We start from the raw sequence: 13,015 nt of genomic DNA, 5'->3' as shown, positions 1-13,015 counted from the left end.
GAACACCTGAATAAACATTTCAAAGACTTTAAATCAAGCATTTTAAAATCTAAAAAGAACTTGGAGGTCATCAAGTTCAGGGGTCCCCGGCCCTTTTGGCACCAGGGACCAGAGCTCCTATGAAAATCTAATGCCTGATGATCTAAGGTAGAGTTGAGGCAGTGATGCTAGCTAGCACTGAGAAGTGGCTGCAAATACAGATGAAACTTCACTTGTCTGCACTTACCTCCTGCTATGCGGCCTGGTTCCTAATAGGTCACAGACCAGTACCAGTCAGTGGCCCAGGGGTTGGGGACCCCTGATCTAGTTCACCTTGCCCATTTTACATATGAAGAAACTGAGGCCCAGAGAAACCACAGGTCCTGAAGTTCTGCTTTTAGTGGCAAAACTAGCTCTATAATGCTTCAAAAAAAATCAATCTGATCTGATAAAGCTGTGAACTAGCTCCATTTTGTCTTTTTTACTCATTACCTTGTACACAGAATGAATATATTCAACAAAGCTTTCTTATACCATAAATCCCTGTGAAATCTTACACATGAAGTAGCTCAGAGCAAGTACCCTGATATTAGTTGACAACCAAGTTCAGGATCTGCTATTAGTTTCTTCTCTCATCATCCATAAGAAATGCTATATCCTATCAAATCAATTTTCCAGAGCAGCTGTTAGGCACTTTTTTTTCTTCTGTGATGCACATAAATAATAATGCTTCAACTCCTGTGAGTATACCCAGGATTCTGTTCATTGCTTGCTTGGTGTCTAAACACTTCTTATTCTTCCATCAGAAAGCTTATCAGAAGTATAAGAGAGAGTACTCATAGAGGAAACTTGAAACTGTTTTAATGTACAGAAAAGCAAATTATTCACAGGTTTTAATAAATAAGATAGATTTAATGTTAATTGTTAACAAATTACTTGTGATGTACCTCACTAGTTGTCAAGGTACAACTGTTAACAACTCTCCAGCCCAAGTCTTTGCCATTTGTACATAGGAATGTGACCTACATAGGGAAAGGTGGACATTATCATCTTTGACTTGATCCTCAGAAAGTTAGGATATACTTTATACATCTCTTATTCATATCACAGGTTACCACAAGGAATCCATGAATTTATCTAAACCCTCTGGAGACTCATCAACCATAACAAGTTATTCTAGCTTAGTATTTGGGCAACTGCAGGCCCTCAAGCCCCGGGGTCTCCCTCCCCTACTCATTTGGTAGAGCATATACTACCAAATATACAACCTTGCATATCTGGTTACACTTTAACCTTTAGATGCCCGCTGAATGAATTTATCAGTAAAATGTTAGAACTTAAACATTCCCAAAGCCAGTGTTAAATGAGATCCAAGTGTGACTAGGAAATTTTATTATGTAAAAATCCAGTCCTTTAAAAATAATTTTTAGAGGATTTTTTGCTGTAATAGGATTCAGAGGAACAAGATTCCTTTAAATACAGGATAGGGATAAATAGCAAGGGAAAGGGAACTAGTACAGTTGAGACTAGTGCAGACCTTTGAACAATGCAGGTGTCAGGGACACCAATCCCCGCACAGCTGAAAATCCATGTACAACTTTGGACTCCCCCAAAACTTAACTACAGTAGTCTCTTGGTATCCATGGGGCACTGGTTCCAGGACCTACCCCCAGATAACAAAATGTGCATATGCTCAAGTCTCTTATATAAAATAGCACGGAACAATGCATACAGTTGGCCTTCTGCATCTATAAATTTCCAATCGCAGACTGAAAATATTGTTTTCAATCTGCAATTGGTTGAATTCACGGATATGAAACCTGGGGATACAGAAGGTTGACTGTATATTTAATTGAAAAAAATCCACATATAAGTTGGACCCACACAGTTCAAACCTGTGTTTGAGGGTCAGCTGAATATGTTGAATACTCAAATAACAAGCACATACACATTCTGATTTAATCTTTACAACTCTTAAATGTTACTCCTATTTTATAGATGAAACTAAGCTCAAAGAAGTTGTGCCTTGCTAGTCAGTAAGAAGCCAAGACTTCACCCACATGATTGTCTTATCCCTAGGCCAGTGGTCTTTCTGCTATACATTGCTCCCTATAGTGGAGTCTCCCTATAGTCACTCCCCAGTGACTGAGAAAAGTAATACTTGTATTTGTTTGAAAACCACCTCCAAGTCTGAATGCATGCCCTCTGATGCTAATCTATAGTGAAAAAGCACCATATCCTCTTTTCAGCCATTTTTCCAAACATTATTTTGTGTAAAAAGCCCATTATACGTTTCCTGGTCATTTTAGGTGCTAAATGTTTGTCTCCCCTACCTTTATGTATTCTAGGACGGTCACAATTTGTCATGTATTTCAGGTATTGGTGTACAAAAGTTTTACATATGAGTAAGACTATAGTTATCTTTTAAAGTATTTTTAAATATAGCAACACTTTGAGCTGATATACCCAGATAATTAACAATGATTCAAAAGTCCCATTCCTGAGCTGCAGCTGATAATTCAGTCATCACCATATAAACTTAATATGGATTAATAGTTAAGATACAGCTTCTGGAGTGAGACCAACTTAGGTCTGAATTCTAGCAATGCCAATTACAAGCTATGGCCCTGAACAGGATACTTTATCTAAACCTTGGTTTAGTTATTAATATTACCTACATTCCCTAGAGTTGTGAGGATTAATTAAGGTAACACATGTACCACATTTAGATAGTATCTGGAAATAGTAAGTATTCAATAAATTTTAGCTATTACCCCTTAAATACAGGAGTTTGGTTTACCAATGTAGATTAAGAGTTTTAAGTTCAGAGTGCATTCTCTCATTTACATTTTGCCACCAGAGGGCACCATTGCCTCTGTCCATCTTAAAGAGGTCCTCCCAAGGTCAACATGACCTCAGTGCTCAGCCTTCTTTCCCTTGTCCCCTCCAGTTCTCAGGTACTTAGATGTATCTGGGCCTAGAGCTCCCTTGTCTATTTTATTTATACCAATCCTCCATTAATTTCCCACCTCCCCAGGTCCCATCCATGTTCACAGACTCTAAGCTAGCTCCTGGGAGATACTATTTAGTCCTTTTGTTCCCTTGGTTTTCCCATTGGCCTTACAGTAGTGTCAGGACCTAACAACTTCAAAAAAAGTCCATAAAGTCCTCATGACACTAGGCTCCAGGACACGGTGTCAGGGCTAGAACATTACTATTCCCCACCTTCCTTCCAATCACTAGAGCACCAAAATAGGTTATTCTTATGGCCACTCAATAATTATCCCTTTGGTATCCTCACTCTGAGAATGCCTCCTGTCTCTTGGGGCACTGGAGTTCAGTCCTCTGGTCTGCTGGTTAGTTTCTGTGCATAATTAACCAGAGAGAAGAAATCAGGTCAGATTATTCTAGGGTTATGAGGAAATCCTCTGTGAGATGCTAAATTGGGATCAAATATTGATCAGTGGAACTTTGAAGTCACAGATGAGGTAGCTGAGGTCACTACTCCTCTGGGGCACTGCTTGGCTTCTCTTTATGAAGTTTTTTCTGAAAACTGACCTACTTGATCCGCAACCTAGAGGATCATTGGTTGGTAGGTGGGAAGCTGGGTATGAGGAAACTTGGCAAGAGAAAATGGTGGTTTTCTTTCTCGTTTTCCAAGTCTGAGCTATAAACTAGGTCTTTATAAACTAGGTCTGTCTAAGCAGGGCTTAGATGGTACTGAGACCTCTGAAACTTGTTATTGCTATGTGAGGAGATAAAGAGGACTGTTCACTTGGGGCTTGAGTTTGTAGATAAGATGCCCTGGTCATTGAGTCAGTTCCCTTCTGCCCTTGGGTCAATGACTATGATAGGCTTAGAGAGGTGAAAGGTCCTTAGGTCTTGTCTGCCCAGAGGAATTAGTCATGAGTGGTGTGGAAGCTCACTTTAGTAACATGGTTCATTTAATGGTCTGTGGGAAGCACAGGATAAGAGTAAATAAAAGATAGCTAAGTAGAAGAAGGGGTCCAGAGGCCCTATGGGAGTGATGGGACTAATGTGACAAAAAGGGAGGGTGCTTAGTGCCTGATTTTGGATGAGGGTTTGGTCTGCAGCTCCTGATCTTATGGCTAGATGTGGGTTGGGCTGGTGTATGGGGTACAGTTACTGGAGTAGCGGTGAGACTAATGCCCAGGACCCAGAGTCTCTGGCCTGTGCTGTAAGTCTCCATATTAAAGGGGAGTTTGTAAGACTTGGATTCCCTGGCACCAGACGCAGATAGCCCGCAAAGCACTGGATTATCATGCTCCTACCTCTGCTTTCCTTCTTCACATATTGAGCTCTGTTAGAATCTATAACAACATGGCCTCTGCTTACCTCAAGTGATCTCCATCAAGCGGCTAAACTCTGGCATCATAGCTGATCTGATGTCACCTCTGTGGCCACTAAGTCATTGACCAAACACATTCAAGAAAGCATGCCAAAGGGAAGGAGGAGCAGTTAATGATCAGTTGCCGTGGTAAGAGTTGGCTTCCGAGGATCTTCAAAGGTCGAAGTCCTTGAGTCTTTTTCTCTAATATTCACCTCAGAACTAATCCCAAATGTGTTAACGTCAAGGATAAAGCCTAAGAAGAAAGTTAACTGAGTTCTCAGGCACATACTTAGCCACCTACACGCTGCTCCTCCCACCCCCGCCCAGATCTAACCCTGAATTAGCCTAACCCGGCAGTCCAATCCCCCCTGCCACAAATGCTGTCAACGGTTCAGGTTCCGCCCCCCTACACACACTGGACCAATGGCCGAGCCCAGGGCCAATCCCCTGAGAGAGGCGAAAGCGGGTTCCGGGCAGTAGGCGGGGCCTCGCTGAGGACCCCAGGCTGGGCGCCGCCGCCGATTCGTCTACCCTTTCCCTCGGCCACCTCCTTTCAACCTTGTCCACCCGTCCGCACGGCCTCTGGTGCTGCGGCGGCGGCTCCGGTTCCTGCCGCATCTCTTTTTCCCTCCTTCCCTTCCCACCAGATCCCCGAGTTCGCTCGCCATGGCTTTACTTACTGCGGCCGCCCGGCTCTTCGGGGCCAAGGTGAGCAACTGAAGGAGGGAGCGCGCTGTCCCAGGGTGGGGCTGAGGCGATTGCGGGCCCTCAAGCCCCGGGGTCTCCCTCCCCTACTCATAAGCATCCCAGCGCGCCTTAAAGGGGCCCTGATCTTGGCTGGCCGCCAGCTGTGCATGGAACTCCTAGGGCCATGTGCTTTGCTGGCCTTCCGGCCCCTGGAGGAGAAGTGAGCTCTGTTCGCCGCCGGCCTGCGGTCTTGGGCAGGTGGGGAGGACGGACCCTACTGTCACCCCGCATGTTTAGGCTGGAAGGCAGTGATGAGTAGCCCTCGAAAAAGGAGCCGCTAGTGGAGAACATAATGTGTTTCATTGGAGTTAGGAAAAGAGCCTGTTTGGAGGAGAGAGCAGGTGTGAGAAGAGTGGCAGCGTAAACAGATTATTCACTCTACCGAGGCCTGAGCTGGAGCGCTGGTTAGTTTTGGCTTCTGTTTTTTTATGGAGGGTCTTGTCAATTTCTGAACTGCCTGTTTCCGTTTCTCCAACCCAATTATTTAATTATTTAATTATTTAAGCCTTTCATGACCAAACTGTAGAAATTTCTGCTAGAGTAATGGGACTCGGGTCCTCTTTGTCCTTGGGACTCTTGCACTTACTGTTGATATAGAATGGTTCGACTGGAATGGAGCGTTCCTGTAAAACCTGCATGATTGTCACATATGATTGGAGAAAGAACCAGAAGGATTGTTCCTCCAAATTACAGGCCATTAAGTGAAGACACTAGGCAGGAAATAGTAACCCCAAGGTCACATGACCAATCCTACCACTTGATCACCCAGGTTTTGCTGTTGCTCCTAAGTCTGCTCTACCCAGGAGAGTTTCCACTCATTCTTTGGGGCCCTTTACTTGACTTTTGTTGACTTTTGGATCCCTGGAGTATTGTTGCAGTATTGGTGCTTTCAATTTCAGGTTACCAGTACTTTTGTCTGTGAATAACTTGGCCCTTTAAACAGAGAAGCTGCTGTGCTGAGCGAGTCCCAGCCTTGCCTTCTAATCCAAGCAGGGACAGTCCCACAAGTGACCTTGACTCCTGCAAAGAACTAATACTTTTCTACAGACAGATTAAAGTTGCCAGCACCTTAGAGAAAAGAAAGTCTTAGAATAATTTTGGTTTGCATAGTTGGTGGACAAGGTTAAGCCTGTAGGATTTGTATTGGGTAGAGGCTGATCATTTGGGAGATACTGGTCTTATTTGACTGTTGCTTCTCCTGCTGCCAGGGAACAAGGTAAGGAATCCCCTTGGGAAATGAAGTAAGTTCTAGCTAGTGTTTTGACAGAATAGGGGACACCATAATTAGCTCACTGCAGAACTGCTAACCCAGACCAGTTAGTCTAACTCTGCCGTGAATTTGAAAAAGGCTTTAGAATTTACGTTTTTAATTTATTTTGTCTCTTAAGCCCCCGATGAAGCTCAGAAAGCTTTTGGAATGACAAGGCTATGTAATTGTGTCATTTTTATTTTATTTTTCTGTTAGACATGGACCTAAGGATCCCAGAAACCTGTAAATTGGAAGCCATTACAAAGGCTTTTCGCCCTTAAAACTAGCAAATCCCAACAGACTCAGGACTAGAAATCTCCTGAGTTGTCAGCAGAATGACCGGGATACCAAGAAGCCTTTCACTTTGTCAGCATTGCTAGCACCTGCCTGAGCTTTCTAGATTGGCCTAAAGCTTAATTGGTACGCGATTTTACTTTTGCTCTTAAGGTACGCTTTGGAAGGCAAAAATATGGTCTTCTGACCTGGGAGAACTGACCACTACCACTTTGATTCTCAAGGTCATGTGTAGTTTCACTTTTCGGGGAAGAGATTTTTTTGACTTTGTTAGGAGACACAAATGTTAATCATTCTATTGTTTCACCCTACCCACGGTTAGGTAATTTAATGAACTCCTAAATGGGAGATAGAGACATTCAGAGTCATCAGATAATTTGACTTCTTGTTTATCCAAATGAATTTATACTAAGCAGTGGCTTTATTATTAGCTGTTGGTGGCTTAGCTAATGATGTAAATACTACCTTTCCACAGGTGATCTGGGTTCGGATTGGGGCTGGGAATTAGAGTAAGGCCACCAGTGTGACTTAATCAACCCTAGTTACTCGCTTTACCTTTGAGAATTGCTCTTCCAAGCTAGGATGTTTCATAACAGTAAATCAATCCAAAAGTATTTCTAGATCATTTCTAGACTTTTTCAAGATATTTAAATAAACACCCATGATTCTTTTCCACAGACTTGCACCACTGCACATCATCTCCTGTATAAATCCTAGTCTGAAGTTGGGCTCAACCAAACCAAGTCAGTTTTGTCCTGTGAAATGGTACTTAGGCTTAAAGCCTTTTAAAGGCAAGTGCTCAAATCTCCGTGCCTTCATTTTGATTATCAGCCTACCCAAAGTAATGGCAGTTCCTCGATTCTTACTAGATGGACCAAAGGTGAAATATGGAGAGTAAAGCATCATCACGTGCTGGAGGTGGAATGATTGCATCTGTTTTTCTTAGTGGCTTTTAGATTGATAGCTGGTGAATTCATGGGTGTGGGGAGGCAGCATGGTGAAGTAGGTAGTTAGAAGGGAAGGCTGGCATTCTTGTTTCCTAGAATCCAGGCAGAAAGGCAGGAAACTAGACTTGATGGATCTCTCTAAAGCCACACAATAATTCTTTTGCCCTATTTCACTGCTTTATCTGATAGAGTTGAGTAAGATGTGAAATTTAAAACAGTAGTGATCTTAGGTTCTAACTATTGTTCAGTTCTTCCCTCAACTGCCCAAATTTCTTAGAGCCCTGTATCTCTTTTAATATGCTGTCATTGTAAAAGGTCTGTAAGTTCACAGTGGGCATCATCACCTGGGGTGCTTGTTCAGATTGCACATTGATGAATCCTTCAAATTCTGATTGAGCAAAGGTGGGATAGGATCTGGAAACGTGTGTTTTTTTCAAATGCTTCAGTTAACTAATGATGCTCAGTGGTCCTTTTCTGTTGGGCCAGTAAAGCCACAGGCAGGCCTCTTTGTTTGTAGCTTTATTGAATGTATATATGAAACTTTGAGTATTTGGGTTTTTTTTTTCCCTCAGAATTAGTGATTATTTTAAAAATTGACTTCAGAAATGACAATTCTAAGTAATAGTCCATTTTAGGCTATTTTCTCTAGGTTTGTCTTCGATTGCACATTGATGAATCCTTCAAATTCTGATTGAGCAAAGGTGGGATAGGATCTGGAAACGTGTGTTTTTTTCAAATGCTTCAGTTAACTAATGATGCTCAGTGGTCCTTTTCTGTTGGGCCAGTAAAGCCACAGGCAGGCCTCTTTGTTTGTAGCTTTATTGAATGTATATATGAAATTTTGAGTATTTGGGTTTTTTTTTTCCCTCAATTAGTGATTATTTTAAAAATTGACTTCAGAAATGACAATTCTAAGTAATAGTCCATTTTAGGCTATTTTCTCTAGGTTTGTCTTCCTAGTCTTTTTTTTCAAATACTTTAGGAAAAGTTTCTTGTAAATCCCTCTAGCAAAACATTAGGAGCTAAAACTTGTAAGGGAACAGTCGTAAGGTGACAAATCCTACATACTTTATTCACTAGTGTGCACATAATAAGTAGGTGTTAAGCGAATATTTGTTAAAAACAGTAAAGATTTCTACTAAAAGGAAAATTAGGATTCTTGATTCTTTTAGAGGCTGAATTGGTGTCTTTTCTGTCTTCCTTATTGAATGGTCAGCAAACTTGTAAGGAGGAGTCTGTTAGGAAATGACAGATAAAATTTTTAAGGAAATTCATTGTGAGTATGAAGAGGGTCAAAGTATGAAATCTGATCACTCTGCTCAGGCTATTAAGTGGCCTGAGAGAGTGTTGCAGGCAGACTTCCAATATCACCGTTGTGAAACAGATATTAAATGGCTTTAGTTCTCTGACCTGGTTCTGGAGAGAGAGAAGTCTTTGTCCTATGTGTGTTCTTTTTCTTTTAATGCAGGTTGTTCCTTCTGCATTGGAAGCCTTTGCAGCACAAGAGTTTTCCTAGCAGTTATTAGTGCATTATGTTTGCTTCATCAACTAAGCTAGTTCTGCTTGCTTGGCAAGCTCAGATCTTTTGTTGATGAAGGACAAGGGCTCTTTTACAATCAGGAGCATCTCTCTCAAACTTTTAATGTTGAAGTTCCTAGTTATGTGGCAGGACATAATCTGAATGTGCCTGCGATGGAGGATCAAAGAAAATTTGGCTTTTCTCCTGTAAAGTAAGGTCTTCGATGTGGAGCAATGATTTTGATAGGCTAAGAGGAGTAAGAAAGAAATAACCACATTATTGAGTAGGTGTTTATCCAAGTAGGATTCTATAGTTGTTGTAGTTTGGAGGAGAAGGGAGTTGTTTTCATCGATTTTTGGTAAGTGATTTGGCCAATACCCTATTCCAGAAATACCCTAAGTGTTACAGGCAAGTCTTTGGCACAATTTCCTGCATATACTACTAATCCTCTTCTCCCTTGGCCCTTTAAGATAGAGATTCTTTTAATTCTATTTTCCCATCTTAGCACATTTGAGAGCTACAACTCACTTCTATCAATACTAGCAAACTCACTAGAAGAGTTCTTGCAAGGGTGACAGTAGTGTGAAAAAGCCTCTTAGTGATTGTGATACCCCCACCCTGACTCTGTAGAGAATTCTGGCTGTCAGACATTGTGAGTAGATCCTTATCTTTGGAAACAGCTCTCTCCATCTCCATCTCATGAAGGAGCTGACTGATTGGTGAGGTGACTCCCCGATTCACCTGACAGCTGCTGTTCCAGTAGGATAACTACATGGGGCATGTAACCAGAAGCCAAAAGCTAGTTGCTACACCTCCAAAATTGAGAGAGGAGCTGAGAGGTGAAAGTCCAGGATGACTCAGGTTTGTAATCTGCCTGTTCCATCAGTGAATATAGCCTGAATGTCCTGTACAGAGCTATTCAGCAGCTTTCTTTGGCAGCCAGGGGAGAGGTATAGCCTTGGATCCTCTAGCATCTCCTGTCTAGGGTCATTTGCTCTGCTGTTGGAGATCACTGTTAAATTCGTTTCCTCTTCCTGACTTCTCCCTTCTTGGTTAGGAGGCCCTTAAAGGAAATTGAGGCTTTATATCCTATTCCACAGCTACAGGGAATTATTATTCATTCATCTCTTCCTCAGTCTTGACTGCCTCTTTCCTGGAATCCACCTCCAGGAAAGAATTGTGACACTTGAGATGGTAATAAGCCAACACAGTTCTAAGAAACAAACACTTATTGAACTCAGTTATGCAGAAGGCACTGTTTGTTCTAGGAGCTTTAATGAAAATTATTTTATATAGTCTACTTGTCTACCCTGAAATTGGCTTTATTATTACCAATTTAGAGTTGTGAAAAGAGACGTAAAAGCCTAGGGGTTCAGAACAGGCCTACCCAAAATGTGCCATTTTAGCATGTGAATTTTTTGAGCTGGAGGCAGTTAAGACCCTACAGGCTCACAAGAAACTTATTTCTCCCTTAATGAATTACATTAGGGGCCTTGCCCATAATGATTATCACCAGAAGACTTTTTATGACAAACTTCTAATTATTGAACATTTGCTCTTATTATCCTTCTTTCCCTCTGAAGCCCTAAGATGATCCTTAGTTCAGAATATTATATCTACTTCATTTTTCCTTTCTGCCTTTGAACCTCTCATGTATGTTGGGTTCCCAAGTGTATGTATATATTAAATTAGGTTATTTTTCGTTAATCTGTATCACATAAATTTAATTATTAGACAAGCTGAAAGACTCTAGGAAGAAAGTTGCATCCTCCCCCACAGAAGTTAGGTCATATAGCTAAGGTAACGTACAGGATAGTGGCAGGACCTGGAGTTAGGACTTAATCCTTGATAACTGCACATCCCAGCCTTCACATTTTATCCTCTGCTCTCTTGCTTAACACTTTAGACTATGGGCGTATGTCTTAAACTTTATTGTTCATATGAGTCACCTAGTGAGCTTGTTAAACAGCAGACTTGGGTTCCATAGGTCTGAGGTGAGGCCCAAGATTTCTGCATTTCTAACAATTCCCAGGTAATGTTAATGGCACTGGCTAGGCAGTCATATTTTAAAAGGTACTTTGGAGTACCTTTACATGTGTCCTTGTTGGAGGCTTAGAATCAGCCTTTGAGCCAAGTAGCTTGAGTGTTAACCTAAATATGGAGAAGGAAAGGGAAACAGTAGTTAGTTGTTTGGCTTTGGGCGTCACGGTTATATCAAAATGGTGCTGGGGCTAGAACCTAGATTTCCTTTCCTAGTTCCAATTCTTGTGCTCTGTCTTCTACTCATTAGGTAAAGTTGTCCTCACTTAAAAATTTTCCTGTTCTAGCCTTTTGAGTGGTCATACCAATGAATTGCTGCTGGCTTTAAAACCTTCCTGATTTCTTTAGGTTTTTCCTAAGCTGCAAGGTTAGCTAAAAATATGACTAAACCTGACACTGAGAAACTGGCCATACAATTTCATTTTACATATTTATTATATAACAAATACAGAGGCAGTTGCTATGTCCCAGACATAGTTTTAAATGCTTTGTAAATGTTGACTTAATCCTCAGAGCAATCCTTTGATTTGGTATTGTTCCCATTTTACCAATAATGAAACTGGCAAGGAAAGGTTAAATGACTTGGTCGCATAGCCAGGAAGTGTATACTAGTTTTATTTTATAGCTGCCTAGCTAAGCTCTTCACAAATTAGCACTGCTTTGCAAATTGGAGATCTGGCTAAGAAGTGTTGCTGATGGAGATTAGGGGACCTTTGGAATCAGCTGTCTTTAAGTTACTCTTGAGGCTTCTCATTAAATGACAAAGATGCGCTCTACAAAGGAAATTAAGACTTTGCTGTTGGTGGAAGTGGAGTGATAGTTTAGTTCCAAGTTCCTCTTCCCTAACCATTCACTCAAAGTAGCATTCATATAAACACATCTGAAAAATGTCTAATCCAGTCATGACCCATCTGATTCCTTTAAATGATGTTGCATTCTTACAGCCTTGTTAAGTGACCTTCCACCCTTTTCTTTCTGATTTCTTTTTTGTTTGTTTGTTTTATTTTGTTCCGTTTTAATCTTAAATAAAAGGAGAGGGCAGCTCATTGATTCTAGCAGTTTTCTCTTACAAGGGGAAAAAAACTGTTTTTGTTCTTTGTTCATATTGATGGACGAAAGACCTCCAACCTGAGAGAATTTTCGTTTTCATCTTAAGGGCTCTCATTCTATCTGTTGAGCTTGTATAGATTTTTTTTTTTTTTTTGGACTGAGATAGGACCTTAAACTGTTCTTATAATCTTTCCTCTTGCCAGTGAAGAAGCCAGCCATTATAGAAACTTAAAGATGGTTTAAGAGTAGCAAAATTATCATTATGGAGATATTTCAAACTTCTCTCAAATAATATGTTCCCCTCTTCTTTAAAAACACAACCAAACCACTGCAATAACCAATGACCCACAGTTAAATGGTCTGCTGCAGAGCTGATATGGTCACTGAGATGGGGCCTCGATAGTAGGGGATCATGGGACCGTGGAGCATGGAAAACTTGAACATGGTAAGCTCTGAAGAACAATAGTTTGAACTTATTCACATGTTTTCCCGTACCCACTTTGTGGTGACTAGTAAGAACAGGCAAAGTTACTTTAGTGCTGGGTCTGGCTCCCATTCGCCCCTCGTAGGGTGAATAGGCTAAAGGGATCTTTGTGCTGTTTCTTGCCCAAAAGGTCCTCAGTGAACTAGAGGAGACTCTTAAGGAAGTTAATGAAAGGAGTTGAGAATAGCCCTGCTTAACAAATTGAGGCATTCCCCCTTTCTGTAGGGTCATATAAGTTTGCCTATGTTCTCTAAATTTAGCCTTGGATTGATTTTTTTTTTAATAACCTTTTTCTGAAGGGTACATTCCCTTTTCAAAATGAGAGGTTTTAAAATCTGAAAAGCCTCAGGTCCTG

The 13,015-nt window shown here is 41.2% G+C and overlaps 1 protein-coding gene across 2 annotated transcripts in view; it reads left to right on the top strand.

The window, feature by feature from the left end:
* The first annotated feature begins 4,832 nt into the window (after positions 1 to 4,832).
* The window catches only part of CS (citrate synthase), a 21,135-nt gene continuing 12,952 nt past the window's right edge, over positions 4,833 to 13,015 (top strand). Inside the window, exon 1 of one of the 2 annotated variants that reach the window (XM_006908899.3) lies at positions 4,833 to 5,038. In XM_006908899.3, coding sequence (XP_006908961.1) covers positions 4,997 to 5,038 — 42 coding nt within the window. In that variant the 5' untranslated portion in view covers positions 4,833 to 4,996. Of the gene's footprint in view, positions 5,039 to 5,204; positions 5,482 to 13,015 lie in introns of those variants that run through there. The other variant, XM_015587029.2, reaches the window with a different exon arrangement.

This window comes from Pteropus alecto, unplaced genomic scaffold, assembly GCF_000325575.1.
Source record: "Pteropus alecto unplaced genomic scaffold, ASM32557v1 scaffold433, whole genome shotgun sequence".
Taxonomy (NCBI): Eukaryota; Metazoa; Chordata; class Mammalia; order Chiroptera; family Pteropodidae; genus Pteropus; species Pteropus alecto.
This window is presented reverse-complemented; position numbering and strand designations above follow the sequence as displayed.